At 43.4% G+C, this 13,800-nt stretch overlaps 1 protein-coding gene across 3 annotated transcripts in view; it reads right to left on the bottom strand.

Annotated features, from left to right (window-relative positions):
• Positions 1–1,629: 1,629 nt before the first annotated feature.
• l1cama (L1 cell adhesion molecule, paralog a) overlaps positions 1,630–13,800 on the bottom strand; it is a 38,450-nt gene continuing 26,279 nt past the window's right edge. For 2 of the 3 annotated variants that reach the window (XM_023427409.2, XM_023427411.2), the window contains 24 exons: positions 13,354–13,476; positions 12,755–12,925; positions 11,347–11,461; positions 10,750–10,934; positions 10,387–10,518; positions 10,148–10,294; positions 9,949–10,060; positions 9,442–9,602; positions 9,161–9,320; positions 8,688–8,812; positions 8,430–8,531; positions 7,885–8,082; positions 7,725–7,795; positions 7,400–7,625; positions 7,167–7,282; positions 6,553–6,769; positions 6,118–6,240; positions 5,645–5,821; positions 5,447–5,560; positions 5,203–5,352; positions 4,643–4,774; positions 3,572–3,644; positions 3,392–3,403; positions 1,630–3,006 (listed from right to left, as the gene is read on the bottom strand). In XM_023427409.2, the coding sequence (XP_023283177.1) occupies positions 2,745–3,006; positions 3,392–3,403; positions 3,572–3,644; positions 4,643–4,774; positions 5,203–5,352; positions 5,447–5,560; positions 5,645–5,821; positions 6,118–6,240; positions 6,553–6,769; positions 7,167–7,282; positions 7,400–7,625; positions 7,725–7,795; positions 7,885–8,082; positions 8,430–8,531; positions 8,688–8,812; positions 9,161–9,320; positions 9,442–9,602; positions 9,949–10,060; positions 10,148–10,294; positions 10,387–10,518; positions 10,750–10,934; positions 11,347–11,461; positions 12,755–12,925; positions 13,354–13,476 (3,404 nt within the window). In that variant the 3' untranslated portion in view covers positions 1,630–2,744. The remainder of the gene's footprint in view (positions 3,007–3,391; positions 3,404–3,571; positions 3,645–4,642; positions 4,775–5,202; positions 5,353–5,446; positions 5,561–5,644; positions 5,822–6,117; positions 6,241–6,552; positions 6,770–7,166; positions 7,283–7,399; positions 7,626–7,724; positions 7,796–7,884; positions 8,083–8,429; positions 8,532–8,687; positions 8,813–9,160; positions 9,321–9,441; positions 9,603–9,948; positions 10,061–10,147; positions 10,295–10,386; positions 10,519–10,749; positions 10,935–11,346; positions 11,462–12,754; positions 12,926–13,353; positions 13,477–13,800) is intronic. The other variant, XM_023427410.2, reaches the window with a different exon arrangement.

The following is a 13,800-nucleotide window of genomic DNA, read 5'->3' as shown; positions in this document are numbered from 1 at the left end:
TAAAGGGAACCTTTTTTGGTACAGATTGTTCCATGTACTTTATTTTTCAGTCATATATCCAGTTACAGTGGTAGATTCATAATGCAGTTACAGTTATATTGGCCCCATGGTACAAGTCCACCCAACTCCTGACGTTCACCCAAGATACATATAGATACCATCAGTCCCATTACGCTAATTGTGCACCCCACACACCACATAGAGGCACATCTCCACCCCAACAGGGACACACGCGCCGAGCCCCTCCCCTCCCCTCCCCTCTCAGGCATTGTTGTTTAAAGTCTGTCTGTCTGCCTTTTCTGAGTTATGAAGAGGCTTTTCTAAATGAACCAATTCACTTTTTGAAAGGGTTTTATCTTTTAACTATAAAAAGGGAGGAAAACAATGGTGGAAAAGCAAATGCCAGCATCCCTGGCTTTCCCCTCGACACATGAAAAGCAAAGAGTGAGTGGCAGTCGAGTGAGTATCTGTGTGTGTACACTCATTCCTCATTCAAAGCTAACATTTGCCCCGAACACTGACAAACACAGATGTTTAGCAGCAGATAGTCAAGTTAGAATATTGGCATATTTTGTGTCATTCATTGCTCCTGTATGAAAATAGATTTTTTTAAAAGCTTTATTTGTCCTGAGTGTGTCTGTATAACCAACAACAGGGAGCTTACACACACCTCCTTCAGTGCCACTAGCCATTTTAGACATCCCATATTCTTTACCTCAGGGGCTGTCAGGTGATGTTTGGCCAGTGTCAAGCTTTTATTTGTGTAGGGAGAACTGAGACAGCAGCATTGCATATAGATGCTCCCTGTGGTGTGCACAAACTGGCTTGCTGCATCCCTGCTTCAAACAACTGCATCAGACAAAAACGCCACAGATATTCACTGCACTGCAATGCATTGCTGGATGATTATGGGCATGAATGCAATCTTAGCTTTATCGTAATGTAAGTACTACTATCACTAAATGACACTAATGTACAATTTTTTGATTTTCAAATTTTGAAATGTTTGTAAACATCTACAGAACAATGTAGGATTTTTTTTACTTTTTTTAACTTTTTTTCTTTCCTCAACTATGAGCTAGTTTTGCTAAATCTGCCAAATCTTACTGCAGTCATTAGTCAAAAATGGAAAGTTTGAATTCATAGCAATAGTACAAAGAAGAAAAGGTACAGCTTGCAACATTTTAAAATTAAGTGATTTTAAACCTGCACATTTTTCACATTTTTTATCAAACATGGTGGGGTTCATCAAAACAATCTTTAAGGGTTGTATTTACATTCAGTGGGGAAAAAAAACTGTCCTTCCAGGTCATCTCATTACCATTCTTCTCTCTCCTGTACCTTGTAGCTCAGATTTCTTTTATCAGTAGCATGTAGATAAAATGTCTACCCAGCACTAAAAAGAAAATACATTCTCCGCGTTTGATGCAAATACCAACTGTTTGCCTTTATTATACATCAACTGGCAATCATTACGCCTGTCTGCAATGTCAGCTTGCATTGATGAAGGTCTGAAAATAAAACTTGAGAGAGTGTTTGCCCACAAGACTCCACTCTCTAATCTGTAATATACATAAATACTGCTCCTCAAACAATTTGCGTAGTATGAGATGAACAGGTATGAAAAGATTGTTAATTAGAGACAACAATGTTTTTAATACAGTGTAGAAAGAGACAAAGACAGATACAGAAAGCTACACATAGGTCTCGACACAAAAAATTACAATATCATTTCCAATTATGACATTACACTTCTGGTGGGAAGGCGAGAGAGTAATGACATCAATCTGGTGCTCTATGCAGACCCAGCAGGCACAGGAACATATAAGGAGCATGTACATATCTATAATACTGTATTATGGCTAAATAGATAGATGTAGATGCAGCTATATACACCAGATGCTACTCAGCATCTTCACAGCAAGTTCCCCTTAATGCATCCAATGTTATTTATAGTAAGAAACTTGGCTTCACTTAGTTTCAATGAAAACATCTTGATCTATGAAATATGTCAATAAAGAGAAGTGATGAGCTTTATATAAATAGTGTAGAACACAATATGAAAAAATGATGATAAAAATAAAAATGTCCGACAATGAAAAAGGATGTTTTTTTTTTGTTTTTGTTTTCAAACACATAAAAAAATAAAAATGTAAAAAAATGTCACTGGCACATACAATCTGAGACATCAAATGACGTTAGACACACAAAATCATGTGTGAAATAAGTCAAGACATGATTAATATCTACGTTATGAGACTTGGTACAGCAGCATGTGCTGTCTGTTTCCCCACGCTTCATCTTCCCCTTTCAGAGTACTACTCTGCGTCTCGATAGGACCACGCCAACAGCCCCTCTGATATTTCTACCTGTCCAGTATTCTGTCTTTATCTTTCTAAAGAATTGGTTGCTGAGAGAAAGAGAAAGAGAAGAAAGGGAGAGAAATGAATGTTAGTCGTTTAGATTTGTTGTAAACTACACAGATAAAGGAGGGTGAGGGGGTCAGAGGACATCTTCAGGTCAGTCAGACTTGTATCATGTTGTCCACTACTTTGGACACTCCTTTGGTCAAAATAGTCCAGTCGACTCAGATGACTGCCAAGGGCATCTGGATGGTCAATATATTGATTGTGTATTAGTCGTCAAAGTACAGATCAGCAAGTCAGTAAGGAACAAGAGCATATGGGCACGAATGTGTTGACATGTTTTGGTCTGATGGTCCCCGATGGATGGGTGTGGGGGGGTTAATCGAGGATGGTGACTGAGTTGGGCATGCCGTTAGTGGCTGAGGAGACGGTGGTGGGGTTGAGCGGAGAGCTGTCTGGCAGGCCGTGGAGCACCTCCGGGCCCTCGCTGGGCCGACTGAGCTGGCTGACCAGAGACTCATCCATGTTGAGCTCCGTGGTCATGGCACTGCTGCCGTTGAAGTCAAGGTTGTCCTCGCTGCACAGTTTGCTCTCCTCGCACAGGGACGCCTGGCTGGCCGTGTGTTTCTCCTCAAGATCACTGAAGTACGTGAGCAAGAAATATTATCATAAGGCACGTAAAAAACTTAATACGATCTGATCACATCTTTATGAGCCTTCAGCATGCCAACATCCAAGCTGAAAATACAGAATACTACAACTACGACTATTTTGATAATCAGCTAATCTTTTTTTTTCAAACAAAATTACTAAAAACAAATTGATAGTCCCACATTCTCAAATGTGATAATTGGTAAATTGAATATCATTGGGTTTAGGGTATTTTCACTGTCTTCTAATGTTGTATAGACCACATGATTCATTATATACATAATATATTACACTATGATTATTATAGGCAAAGCAGTAGGTGAAGCACTGGCAGGGGACAATAAATAATAATAGCAAATCACATCACAGCATACCTTTCTAGAGATCTGCAAAGCAGGGGCAGGCATTGGGGAAAGAGGGACAGTGAAAGGAACACAAAGGGTTAGGAAAAACAGCGCTGAGGGAATAAGGGCTGTGTTGGGAGTTAGAATGTAAAGGATCTATAGAAACATTATGTGAAACTCAAAGAAATGATATGCGCTCAGATAACAAACCTGTACTCTCCAAAAGTCTCATCTTTCATAGGCCGTGCCTCCGAGTCCATCGGACCCTCTTCTTTATCTTTCACTGAGGGGGAGAGAGATTATTGGATTTCATTATCAGTGAGATCTCAACCATGTCTCTCTCTAAGCCACTGTCTCAGACATCGATAATGACATCCTGTCAGACAGCAAGATAGCACCAAGTTTATGTACGTGGAACACAAGTATTCTCACTATCTGTGGACAATCAGTTAATTTATGTTGTTTATAGTTTTTCTTTTGACTCAATTTCTTGTCTGTTTTTCAGCGTAATAACTACCATTATGAATATTACTTTAAAATGTTAAGGCTATTTAAATAATTAGTTGTTCAGAAGTATGATGCCAGTGGGTATGGTCAAATACGGTCATGTCTTTAGCACAGACAGAGCCAGCCACTTGTGTCTCCTCGCGTAGGAAGGGATGAAAGGCTGGTGTCTCTCTCTGACCAGTCAGACGCTGGCCTGCAGGTTGCATTTACTCTTGTGGTTTGTGATTATTATTTCACGGGTCTTTTCAGGGCAGAGCTTCTTCCTTACTATCAAAGGAAGGAAGTGTAAGCTTAGAGGTCCGCTTCACTACATGTTTGATGTGAAGGCTGCAAGGGGAGAAAGTCGGCAAAGTGAAACCGGCCATATATTTGGAGTTGGAGCCACTATAAGAATTAGAGAGTGAGGGGAGCTGTTCGGGGAGCATTTTAAACACGGTGTAATCTTATTTTACTGTCTTCTTTCCAGTCAGAATAATCGTGTTTACTGTGGTACTTTCCTGTAAGTGCTTGGTTTCTTTTTCTACTGCAGTGTCATTTTCACTATCAGGCATTTTTACGGCTCCAGACCGGCAGTGTTACCCACAAAGTGTGTCATTTGTATAACACTGCATTGCTCTTACACACACAGGCTTTGAAGGAGAAACAAATACAGTAATTTCTGCTAAACATTCGCTCAAGGCTTCGATGATTCGTCAGCACCAAACAGATTCTTTCAAACTGTTCAACATCTGTACTGATGAATACTTAACACTCATCATGGAGGGCCGCACTTGCCTGAGTACTTTCCCCCTTTACTCCTCTTGATGAAGCAGAGGATGAGTAGTATCAGCAGCAGCAGCACGATGGCGCTCACGACGCCAATGAACCAGCCCTGTGTTGCAAAGCTTGGCTTCACCTCTGTCACGCCTTCAAATGGAAAAACAAGAGGGGGTGGGGGGTAGAAAGAGAAGAGAGGGAGTTTTTTTGTGATGGGGAAACGGGATGAAAGTACAAGAGCAGTGAAAAGGATGAAATGGGAAGGAGAGAGATAAAAGACGGAGCTGAATCTAGAGCAAAAGAGACAGAGCAATATGCTTTCTGACAGGGTGACATTTCACCGGGGAACCAAAGAATACAGCAAAATACCACAAACAAACACAAGTAATGGATCATTTCATATGGCTAACCAAGCTCTCGTTTCACAGACGTCTTTGAAAGCACTTCACAGGCAGTGCTGGAAACTGCAAGACACTCTCAGTAGGAATTGGCTTTATATTTAGATGTGGGAAGCCCAGAGGAGAGCGCAAAGAAGATGAAAGAAAAGAGGATGAATGAAAGCAGAACGCTCATAGTACCTGTTCCTTCTGTCTCAATGTCAGTGTCCCAGAAGGTGGTGTTGCTGTAGATGAAGAGTAGACGATATTGAGAGCCAGGAGTGAGGCCCTGGAGCTGGTAGAAAGACTGAGAGGAGTTCACCTTCTCCGATTTCTTCCAATCGCTGCCACCTGCAGAAACACAACACACACCTCTGTTTCTTTTTTTTGTTGCTCGGGATTGTGAAACTATTCCCTATGCACATATTAGCGGTAAATATCATACCATTCTTGTTGATGTAGTGGATCTGGAAGCTAACATTCCTGTGTCTCTTTTTGACCACCCAACTGAGGTTAACCGCGTTTTCCCCCACGGACAGGTTGATGTTAGCAGGAGGCGCTGAAATGCATTCAGACAGAGAGACTTCAATTCATCTGGTCCTGTACGAGTCGTATTTGTGACTGTGAAGAACGCGGGTTTTACCTCCATCCAGCGTGGTGGCACCCTCCCTCATGATGGGCTCCCCGTCCCCTGCAGCAGTGCGCCCCCTCAGGTAGAAGCGGTAGTGGCTGTGGCGGTCCAGGCTCTTCAGGGTGAGGTGGGTGACTGTGGGATCGTCTATTGTCTCTACCTGCATGGGGCTGTCATCACTCTCCACAACTGACCACAGCAAAGCCAAAAAAAACCTTCCATCAGTACTTGGTCTTCAACACATCGTTATGGGTGACACATTGTTCTGGGTGACATGTGACTGACTGATGAGCATCATTAGGGGTTATGCTTTTGACATTTTCCTGGTGTTATTGATTTAGCTGGATGTATTGTGTGGTGTTATTCATTTTACTGATTTTTTGCACTGATGTTTTTAAAGCCACATAACCCACGAACCCATTCAAACAAAAGCTTTTCCTGTATGTGCACTAGATGGAAAAGGATTAAATGTAAACAATGCTCACTCCGTTGGTATTGCAGCAGATAGCCAATGAGGACTCCATTGGGCTGGCCAGGAGGCGTCCAGTGGAGGGTCATTTCTGACTCTGAGGGGCTGTCCAACATCAGGGACATGGGAGGACCAGGAACTAGCAGGAACACAAACAGGCCTGATTAAAATGGCCTTGATTCAAAGGGCATTATCATACTATTTTGATCTACTGTCACCTTTTTTATCCAGATCCTAGCCGCTCAATGATATCTACCCCTGCATCATTTTAACCCTGCTTCTATTCAGTGCCCTCCACCCAGCATCATTCCCCTCCCTCCCTTCCTTCCATCTTGCTCCATCCTCTGTAATTGAACCTCTTCACCCACTTTATCTATCACTTCTCCCCCTTTTCAGCCTTGCCGCCCCTCCCTCTTCCACCCCCGCTTGTTCCCCTCTTCCTCATTCTCACCTCCCTCATCTGTCTTGAAGGACAGTGTCTCCGAGGCAGGTCCCTCTCCCTTGCTGTTGAACACGGTGACGGCCACGGTGTAGTGGGAGTACGGTCTGAGATCACTGATCACCTTCTTCTCCTCGTTAGCCCCAGTCTCCTCCACCACAGTGCTTTCTAACTCCTTGGCCCTCCGGCCTCTGTGATGGCCCCTGGAGCCAGTTCTGGTCAAGTAGATCTGGAGACATTAAAATCAGTGGAGACAAATGATGAAAGAGGAAATCATCTCAAATTTTATAAATATTTCATACACGTCCTCTACTTAAGGCAATTCATATTACGACTGTGCAGAGTGATGGGGTATGGCTCGGACGTTGAATGGAACATGCATCAAAGCCCAAAGAGAGAGGAAAGTTAAGCAGTGAGAGTGTGATACATTTTGAAGGTGAGATCAACTAAAATAAAAAATAAAAAAAGGCTCTATTCTTCACAACCTTGAGAACTAAAGAGAACTCTGAAGCCTCTGCCAAGCCAAGACGTGGCTGCCCCCTCCATAAACCCAAAATATGTATTATTCATGAGGACAGGGGCTGAATATGTTAGGCCAAACAACAAAGGAGATACAGGATCAGTACCTTGTATCCCAGCAGGTGTCCTCTGACCGTCTCTCTGTCTACTGCTGCCCAGGTCACTTTGATGGTAGTGCTGTTCATTAGTACAACACCCACATCCATCGGAGCCTCCAATGGAACTAGAGACGGACGAGAAGGAGATAGATGAGAAAGAATATTAAGTCGACATGTTCCCAGTAAAAGGAGAGCGTATTGCTGAGAAACTGTTTTGCAATTGTATGTCTTTAATATCTTACCATCTTCTCCTGAGTAGCCAATGACCGGGTCCGGCTCGGGTCCCTGTCCCATCTCATTGACAGCCTGAACTTTGATCTCAAATGCAGAGAAGTTGCCAACGTCACTGACAGTGAATGGTGGTGCCGTTGTGTAGTTGATGTGCCAGTTGGGACCGCTGCCCACCGCTCGCCTCCACAGCACCATGTACTTGAAGTCAGGTCCATTGAAGTTGCGTTTGTCCATTGCCTGTAGTGATGGGAACAGCAGCTGATAAGACGCAAAACCCTTTTTTAAAATTTGTTTGGTGGTGCTTCAGAATATCGGACGTTCAGGTAATAGGTGTACCTCCCAGGTGATGACCAGAGTGTCTAGGTCTGTGGACTCACTCCTGACATCTTCAGGGTTATTGTCTGGAACTGTGAAAAAACAGCTCAGCGTTGTATTTCTCGCAGTGTGTTCAGTGTGACAATGAAAACTTGTTCTGAAAAAAAACACTGGCTCTTACCTTCAGCAGGTGTGTTGTGGATTTCAGATGGCTTGCTGGGGTCGCTCTTGCCCACATCATTTATGGCAATGACCCGGAAACGGTAGGACATGTAGGGCCACAGGGGGAGGCTTGCACGCTCTTCGCCCCCTCGTACTCTTTTCAGCTCCTCCCAACCTCTTTCCTTCGAACCTTGGTCCTCAAACTCAACCACATATTCTGCAGACAAACAGAGTCAAGGACTGATGAGAAAAAACACAGTGAGGAAGAAATAGAGACATAAATAAACACTCAGTGGAGACATACTGAGAGACTTCAGCTTTACAAAGGTCTGATGTTGCAGATAACATAATAATCGTGTCCAAGTATTGAAAACGGAGCAGCCTTTCATTATGCCAGAGGGAGATAAATGATATAGATTTGTTGCTCTGAGTGTTGGAGTTAGACAAAATGAAATGTTGTGTGTAGGTCTGTGTCATTTTGTGGCATCAGTCATCACATTGTAATCACTATGTGTTTAAAAGCAATTAGAACGGGACAGGTGAATTTGTGTGTCTGTACTAAACCTAGCACAGGGCTGTTGTTGTCGTCTCCAGGAGTCCAGTTGAGGGTGACGGCACGATTCTTAGCATCAGTGATCTGCAGGAGGAGGGGAGGGTCTGGACGATCTGAGGGGGACAACAATAATATCATAACCACAACTACCTGCACACCGCTTGTCTCCACTCCCCAAGTTTAAACAAACTTTCTGTAATTTTGGGAAAAAAAAAGAAATTAAAAATACACTGGTTCTTGATCATACAATATGTGATCAGTGATCTTACCATATAAAGTGAGGGTGCCCCTGGCTTCAGCCATGTCCAGCTTAGTGATGACCTGACAGGTGTACACGCCCTCATCTTCCGGTCCTACATTAGCTATTATTAGGTCTGGTCCTTCAAATGTGAATCTGTGGAAGATACAGCCATCATTGTTATCCTCATCTTCCTTCTCCTTTTAATTAAGAAGCCTCCCTACCATTGTCTTGTTATTATCATCATCTCTGCCTCATCATCTCATTTTCTGTCACCACAGAAATGTACTTATTTGTTTGTTTATGAAACTGGGACAATACCGATAAAAATTGATACGAGGTAAAAAAGTAACAAAAAGAGTTTGTGGCGCCTGTTCCTCGTTATTAAAATCAGGGTTGAACAACTACAGTAAACAAACAAATAAACAAAGCAATAAACAATTAATCCTTTCTAACATCATCCCCATTATTGCCAGTTCCCCAATGCAAAGAATATCTCCTCACTTTTCGTCACTATCGGACTCAAACAGCTTCTGATTGTTCTTTCTCCACTGAAGGAGTGGATAGCCGAGTTTGGGGTCAACTTGGGCCAGACAGGTGAAGATGGCTGTGTTTCCAGGCTGCACCTTCAGAGCCTGGGGTGGCGACAGGATCACTGTGCTGTCTGGAGGCGAAAGCAAGGAGACATATGATACTGAGACAGGCTGCATGAGGTGCAAATAACATAAATAACATCAGCTGTGTGTGTGTGTGTGTGTGTGTGTGTGTGTGTGTGTGTCACTCACTGAGTACTTCCAGTTCTGCACTGACTGACAAGTTGGTGTTCTGTACAGTGCAGGTGTAGTAGCCCTCATCATCATGGGTGACATTAAAAATCTCAAGCCCCCCGCTGGTGAGTGGATTAACTCTAGGATCTGCCAGAAGGGAGGAGGTGCTGACACTCTCCCTGGAAAAGACACACACACACAAACACACGCGCACACATACACACGCACACATACACATCAGAAACTTGACTAGCAGAGTAAGAAGTAAAACTTTTCAGCTCCTCCAGTGGCTGAATTCACCTGTTAATTTGACACTTTTACCAAGAACAACAAAGCCTGGCTGGATAGCTGCCACACAGATAAAATCCACAGTCACAGTCCAGATGTAACAGCATTTGGCTGCTAATTTATGCATATGAAGAGCTACCTACGCAATGTCACCTCTGTGAAAATTGTTAATAAGAAAATCTGCCAAACAACAAACTAGAATACAATACAATATAAAGCAATAGTCATCCGTCTCACCATGTGACTTTAGGTTTAGGAGAACCAAAGGTCTCACACTCCAGCAAAGCCTTCTGGCCCTCTGTCAATGTGTATAAGGTCCTGTCCTCAGTAAGGATCTGTGGAGGAAGCTCTGTAACAATGCACAAAGAGAGAAATGAGACACACGCATACAGTCACAGTATATACTATAAGTGACATGTACAAAACAAACACTCACCGATGACGTAAACGTTGGTGTTGGTGAGGATGGTTCCATGCTTGTTGGAGGCCCGACACTGGTATATGGCGGTGTCTCCAAAGTTGACGTCATTTAGGATTAGAGATCCGCTTGCTGTCAGAGTAGGTCTAGAGTCCTTATCTATTTCTGTTAGAAAGTACAGACAGTCAGTACACGCGCAGTGCTCGAGGCTGTGTGTGTCGAGGTAAGAGTGTGCAGGTGTGGGTGTGTGTACTCACCTGAGAGGGGGATTCCATTGATGGTCCAGCTGATGGTGGGAGTGGGGATGCCGTCCGCCTGGCAGTCTAGTCTGACAGTCTCACCTGGGGCATATAACTGACTGACTGGCTCCTTGGTCCAGTAAGGAGCAGCTGCAAGGCACAGGGGGAAAAAAATGTCTCTGTCATAGTCTCAAAAACGAAGCAGCTGTTTTACCAATTTAAAATAGTTATATTATTTTATAATCCACAAGAGAAAGCCTCAATTCATAACTCGCTTGCTGTATCTATACAACAATTTTTATGCATTATAAATCCATGAGAACAAATTCTAAAAAACATCCAACTAATGGAAATAATAATGACATAGTGTATGTGACGTACCTTCCACAATCACGGTGTAAGTGTGCGTGAGCTTTCCTTGGGAGTTGTTTGCTCTACACTGGTACTCGCCCGCGTCGCTCTCTGAGATATTACTAAAACGCAGGCGGCGGTCGAACATATCTCTCATAGTTCGAGATTCGGACATCTCGCCGTCCTTCCTCAGCCACGACACATCTGGAGTTGGACTGAAGAGGAGGAGAGAGGGGACGAGGACGATTAGCAAGAGTGGGAAAAATGAAGAGGGGGAAAAATGCAATAGAGGGAGGAAGACACGTAGAAGAGAGAGGAGAAACAGCAGTTGTGTGATGGTGGTTGCAAGTGAGAGGAAGTGGACATAAAGGATGAAGATGGTAGGCAGAGAGAGAAAGAGGCACGCAGTGAGAAGAGGAGGAAGACGTGAAAACGAGAAGGCAGCATGAAGGAGAGTCGGCAGGAGACAGCAAAAGATAGAGAACGGAGCGAAGACAGTGCGGGGGAGGTTGGAGGAGGGGAGAGAGATGGATGAGAGGCAGGTACGATTGATTAAGAGAAACGGCTCAAGCTTTCTGATTGATGGGGGGGAGAAACACATACATATGCACACACACAGACACTCACAGGCCTTGGACGATGCACTCAAGCTCCACGGTGTCGCCCCTGAGGGTGTGGTAAACGCTATGGCTTCCAGTAGGTCTCATCATCTGGGGCCTCTTGCTCCGTACTACTGAGTTGGCTGGAGAAGGACAGGCGCAAACACAAAGACGGAGAGAAAGAATCATACATATGTATGGGTAATTTTCAGATTGCCGTCCTGCTGACACAGCAGCCATTCTCATACGCACATACACACTCGGATGCAGGGTGTGGTGCCGCGCAGAGACGACTACAGCCTTTCTAGAGACTTAACCTTTCTAGCAACACATCATCATACAGATTCTCTACATACACACAGAGGTCTCATGTTAACATGTGTTCATCTTTCTGACCTCTAGTTGGGCCACAGATGCTGGCAGCCACATCTCAGTGTGAGCTGCATCTCATTACCACTGGGCTGAGGTGGTGATGAGCCCCCCGCCGCTCTGGGACAGGCTATTGGATGCGGTCGCTGCTTTGGTCAGCAAAACATGCCACCACATAGGGGTGATTTGACATTGGTTTAACTGTGGGACCTCAGTGGTTCTCAACAAATAGTCATGCTGACTATTTATCATGCAGTGTGATATTTTACTATAACTGCTGTACACAGTGGCAGCATGGCTCTACCCACGTCTTTGGTTAAGAAATATCTATATAACAGTTGTCGGATGGCTTGCCATAGACATCCCTGGTCCCTGGAAAACAAATCCTTCTCACAGTGGTGATCCTCTGATTTTACCTCTGACAATGACATTTGTGGTTTTGAGATGCATTGCCATGAAGTTTGGGCTAGGTTTGTATGTTGCTGTATGTATGCAGCCTCACGGAGCTGCTGCAGACTCTGAGTCCTCTTTAACTTTTCACTGAAACTAATAAAAACTGTTGACAGTGTGTTCTGTCAAATGTTTCAGGAATGAGATGTTGCTGCTGAATTTTTAAAATGTAATTTATCAATTCTACAAACACTTCAGATGAAAATCCATTCAACTTTCATTACACTGAGGTGGCCACAGAAATCCAAACCGAAACTATCGGCGGTGGACAGTGTTCCCAAAACTACAGAACGGCACCACCTAACACTAAGTAATAAGAATAAATCAGAAGAATTCTCATTATTTTACATATAAATCAATGTTTTCCCATGAGCCTGACATCTAATTTAGTTTTTGGAGGAAGTTCAGAAGCTCGTTTTGTTTCTTACATGGTAATAACATTACTGAGAGCCAGTCTGACTGAGAATTCTGTTTCCTACAACCTCCTCCATCACATTTTGTTGGTTTGAATTTTGAACAGAGGTATTCTTAGCCCAAAGATGCATTTCAGTTCAGCTTAGATCATTTCGGTTCAGTCAAAAACCATTGGAGCTTCATTGATCCAGAGTAAAACTCACAGGGGGTGACAGTCAGAGTGATAGGTTCTTTTGCCAGAATGGTGCGTGTTGCCAGGTACTGGACGTTGCAGGTGTAATCCTCCCTGCTGTCCTCAGTTGTCAAATGGGCAAAGTATAGGTTGCCATCCTTACCCACCACCACGCGCTTACTAAGCTGGATATGGTGCAGCCCTAAAGAGAGAGGGAGAGAGGAAGTGGTAGAGAGAAAGACAGAGAAAATGACGACAGGTAGACACAGCCGAAAAAACGAGACACAAGGGAGAGATTCAAGAGTTCGACAATGGAATAAAATAGTGAGAATAAATGGTGAAGGGCGCGGTAGAGATATAAAAGGCTTTGAGAAATAGAAAAATCATAATAAAAGAGACGGCGGTGAACTGGGGTAAGAACAGATCCTGCTCAAACTTCAAAAAGATATATATTTTTTAAATTCATGAATAGAGAAATTGATTTTTAAAAAAATATTCTGAAAGAGAAACATTCAGATAAGATTGTTTCAGAAATAAATAATCAACTGCCTCTCTAAGTCTAAGTAGCAGATCTATTGAGGAGACAGGAAGGACGTAACGGAAGCAGAGATGGAAAGGTAATGTACTCACTCCAATCCATCCAGTGAATGATAGGCTCCATAGAGCTCTGCGGGGGGTTGCACTTCAGAACAATACTGCTTCCCTTTTCCGACTTCACATTAACCTTCTTTTCTTTCTGCTGGGTCGGGGGAACTAAAGGGAGGCAAAGCAAGGAAAAAAAAAAATACACACCTGTTAGTCTGCATAGATACACACAGGGGAAGTACACAAACATCTGTGCACACATTTAGTGTGTTATATAGACTTGAGACCTCCTGAGGCAATCCACATCACAGGTGAACTTGAACACACGATTAAGGGTACACACAATAAGAACTATTATTCAGACATTTTCATGAGAGGAACTTTTAAGGATTTCAGGAGAAGCATCTTCAGAGAAGACGCCAGGTTGTCTTTTGTCTTGCAGAAGCAGAGTGACGTGATTTGTGAATCATATGTGTTTGCCCCCTCCCACCC

Source organism: Seriola lalandi, unplaced genomic scaffold (assembly GCF_002814215.2).
Source record: "Seriola lalandi dorsalis isolate HSWRI2012SDOR001 ecotype SW California unplaced genomic scaffold, Sedor1 jcf7180002054861, whole genome shotgun sequence".
Taxonomy (NCBI): Eukaryota; Metazoa; Chordata; class Actinopteri; order Carangiformes; family Carangidae; genus Seriola; species Seriola lalandi.
The sequence above is the reverse complement of the archived record's forward strand: the minus strand, read 5'-3'. Positions and strand labels throughout refer to the sequence as shown.